A 2,855-nucleotide genomic window follows, 5' to 3' on the forward strand; every position below is an offset into this window, starting at 1 on the left:
GTTTACTTTTAAAATATTGTTTTTATTTCCTCTTCTTCCCTTTTTAGCATTATGCATACAGGCTGTACAATTGATTGGTTGTTTTTTTTTTTTTTTTTTTTTTTTTAACTCTTCTCATTTCAAGCCCATCTCCTAGCTCAGATTGACTGGAAAAAAAGATTGTGGAAATTTCATAAATTTCATTTTTAAAATGCCTCTAAGGTCCCGACCGCATGCAGTCCAGTGCATATTTTTTTTTCCCCCCATCAAAAACACATGAATCGTAGGTTATATGGATTTCAATGGCATAGTTCACACCAGTGCAGTCAGTTCCAGTGCATTACACTTCCATAAAAGTAGAACATGCTGCATTTCTACTGTACTGGAATGCAGTTAAATGGACTAGAACACACATGTCCTTTAGAAAAACAGTGCCTGAAGAAAAAAGCCTCAGCTGCAAACCCAGTGTGAAAGCCCGGGTACTTTCACACTGGGGCGCTGCACTGGCCGGGCATCACAAAAGGTCCTGCCAGCAGCTTCTTTGCAGTGGTGTAGGAGAGGTGAATACACCGCTCCTCCATTCCGCCTTTCCATTGAAAACAGGGCAACGCCGCCATACAGCTGGCAAAGCTCCGCTGCAGTGGCGTTTTGTGAGCGACTGTAACCATTTTTCGGCCACTAGCGGGGGTTAAAACTGCCCCACTAGCGGCTGAATAGCGCTTCTAAAACGATGGTAAAGCGGTGCTAAAAATGGCGCAGATTTACCGCCGTTGCGCAGGTGCTTTCAGTGTGAAAGCACTCTTTAGGTTAAGAAAAAAAGGGGGTGGTGGAATGCACTGGACCACATCAAAAACGTGCTTGCAGAAAATCATCCGGAACTGCGTTTTTATGGTGTGAACTGGCCCTAAAATAAAGTACAGAACATTTCATACAGTATCTCTTATGTTTCTCCTAAACTTTACCTTTTGTGGTTAAATCGCCCTATTTTTGGTTGCTTTGAAATTTTTACCTCATTAAAAGTAAGATTATTTGGAAAAGTCTTCTTCCTTCTCAGGAACACTTCAGAGTGTCAGGAAAAAGTGCGCTTATTTGAAGAACTGGATGTGTGCTCCTCGAAGTTCAGTTTTTCTAGAGCAGAGTGTGAGGTTAAGAAGCAGGGATGTCGGATGCTGTGTGACGTTCTCCTTGATCAAGAAGTGCTCCCTGGAGTTGGCAACATTATCAAAAATGAAGCCCTGTTTGATAGCGGCCTACATCCAGCTGTACAGGTACAGTGAACTAACTTTTTACATGTTATATACTGTATTGATGGCAGCTGCTGCTATTGCAAATTGAATACATTGTCAGACCTTTATAGACATGTTAACCTTATTGTGAATTTTTATCAGTTTTTTTTTTTCCCAGCATGTTAATGCTATAATGTCAAATGTTTTACTATTTTGCTTTGCTGTTATCCCAGGCTGGTGTACTAACAGATGGACAGATTGGCCATCTGGTGAAGATGACACGTGACTTTACACTCCTCTTTTATAAGGTAAATAGTAATTTAATTGTTACAAAAACCACTGTGGAATAAACTCTCCATACAAGAAATGTTCTGTTCTTGCAGTGTCGAAAGAATGGATCAGCTCTTTACAAGCATTACAAAGTATATAAAAGATCTGACTGTGGCCAGTGTGGTACAAAGATCACAGTATGTCGCCTGGGAGAACACAACAGAATGACCTATTTTTGCTCAAAGTGCCAAAAGGATAGCCCTCAGCAGCTTGATCTCAGGTATATAGCCGATTTTATAGTTACTGCGTGCTATCAAAAAAAATGCAACAAATAGCACTTGCTCACTCAGATTTTAAAAGTAGAACTAAGGACAAAATGTTTTTTCATTTTGGATAGCGTAAGGGAGACGTTGGCTTCCTGTCTCACACCTGGAAAAAAGCCGCCAGTCTGAACGGCGCTCAGCCATTCAGAGGCAGTTTTGTATTCTCTGAATCAATACAAAGCTTCGTCAAATTGGCTGAGGTGAAGAGGCTGGCTGGTGAGATCATGATCTCCGACACGGCCAATCGGAGGAAGCTTTGTATTCGGTAACAGAATACAAAGCGTCATCTAAATTGATGAGTGCCGACTGCTTTCTTCTGAGAATGAGATGGGAATTCTGTCTCCTAACCGGAACCCGGCACTGTATGTAGCTGAAGCTGGATAAAGTTCATACAGCACTTAGTGAAGGAAGTCGTTTGTTTGGACCAGCTTGGTTCAAACAAACTATTTAAAATGACAGGAATCCTGGAGATCGGCTTTAATTTGTGTCTTTTTATACCGACCTTCATACCTGCCTTCAACTTAAATATATTTTAACTTATCGATCTTTAGATGTGGTGGTGTGTTTTTTTTGTTTTGTTTTTTGTGTTTTTTTGCTAGGAATCAAGCAGAAAAGCCGCACTGGCTATTGAACTTAATTTTTCTCGGCTCGTCGCACCTGTTGTACGTCACCGCGTTCTTGACGTTCGGCTTTTCCGACAACATTTGTGTGACCGTGTGTGTACTGCAAGACAAGTTTGAGCCAACATCCGTCGGAAATGAATCCAGAATTTTGTTGTCAGAATGTCCGATCGTCTGTACGCGGCAATACTGTAGCAGCTGACTTTTTAATAAAAGGACACTTACCTGTCCAGAGATCCAGTGTTGTCCTCACCCGAGCTGATTCTTCGGTCAGCTTTAGGTGCAGGAGCCAGCACCATAAGTAATGAAAATGGGCAGTGAAGCCTACTGCACATGCATGAGTCGCGCTGTGCTTTGTAAATAGTCACATAGTCTTTCGGGACCTGCGATGTGTCCCAGAAGGGAGTAACTTCAGACTCAAATCCCATGATGCATCT

General features: G+C 41.8%; 1 protein-coding gene across 1 annotated transcript in view; it reads left to right on the forward strand.

The window, feature by feature from the left end:
- NEIL3 (nei like DNA glycosylase 3) overlaps positions 1 to 2,855 on the forward strand; it is a gene marked incomplete in the record, with an annotated part of 79,265 nt that overhangs the window by 69,288 nt on the left and 7,122 nt on the right. Inside the window, 3 exon segments of the mRNA XM_077477250.1 lie at positions 1,034 to 1,247; positions 1,439 to 1,513; positions 1,589 to 1,755. Of these exon segments, the coding sequence (XP_077333376.1) occupies positions 1,034 to 1,247; positions 1,439 to 1,513; positions 1,589 to 1,755 (456 nt within the window).

This window comes from Lithobates pipiens, unplaced genomic scaffold (genome assembly GCF_037356315.1).
Source record: "Lithobates pipiens isolate NorthernLeopardFrog02 unplaced genomic scaffold, aLitPip1_a1.2 Scaffold_13, whole genome shotgun sequence".
Classification (NCBI taxonomy): Eukaryota; Metazoa; Chordata; class Amphibia; order Anura; family Ranidae; genus Lithobates; species Lithobates pipiens.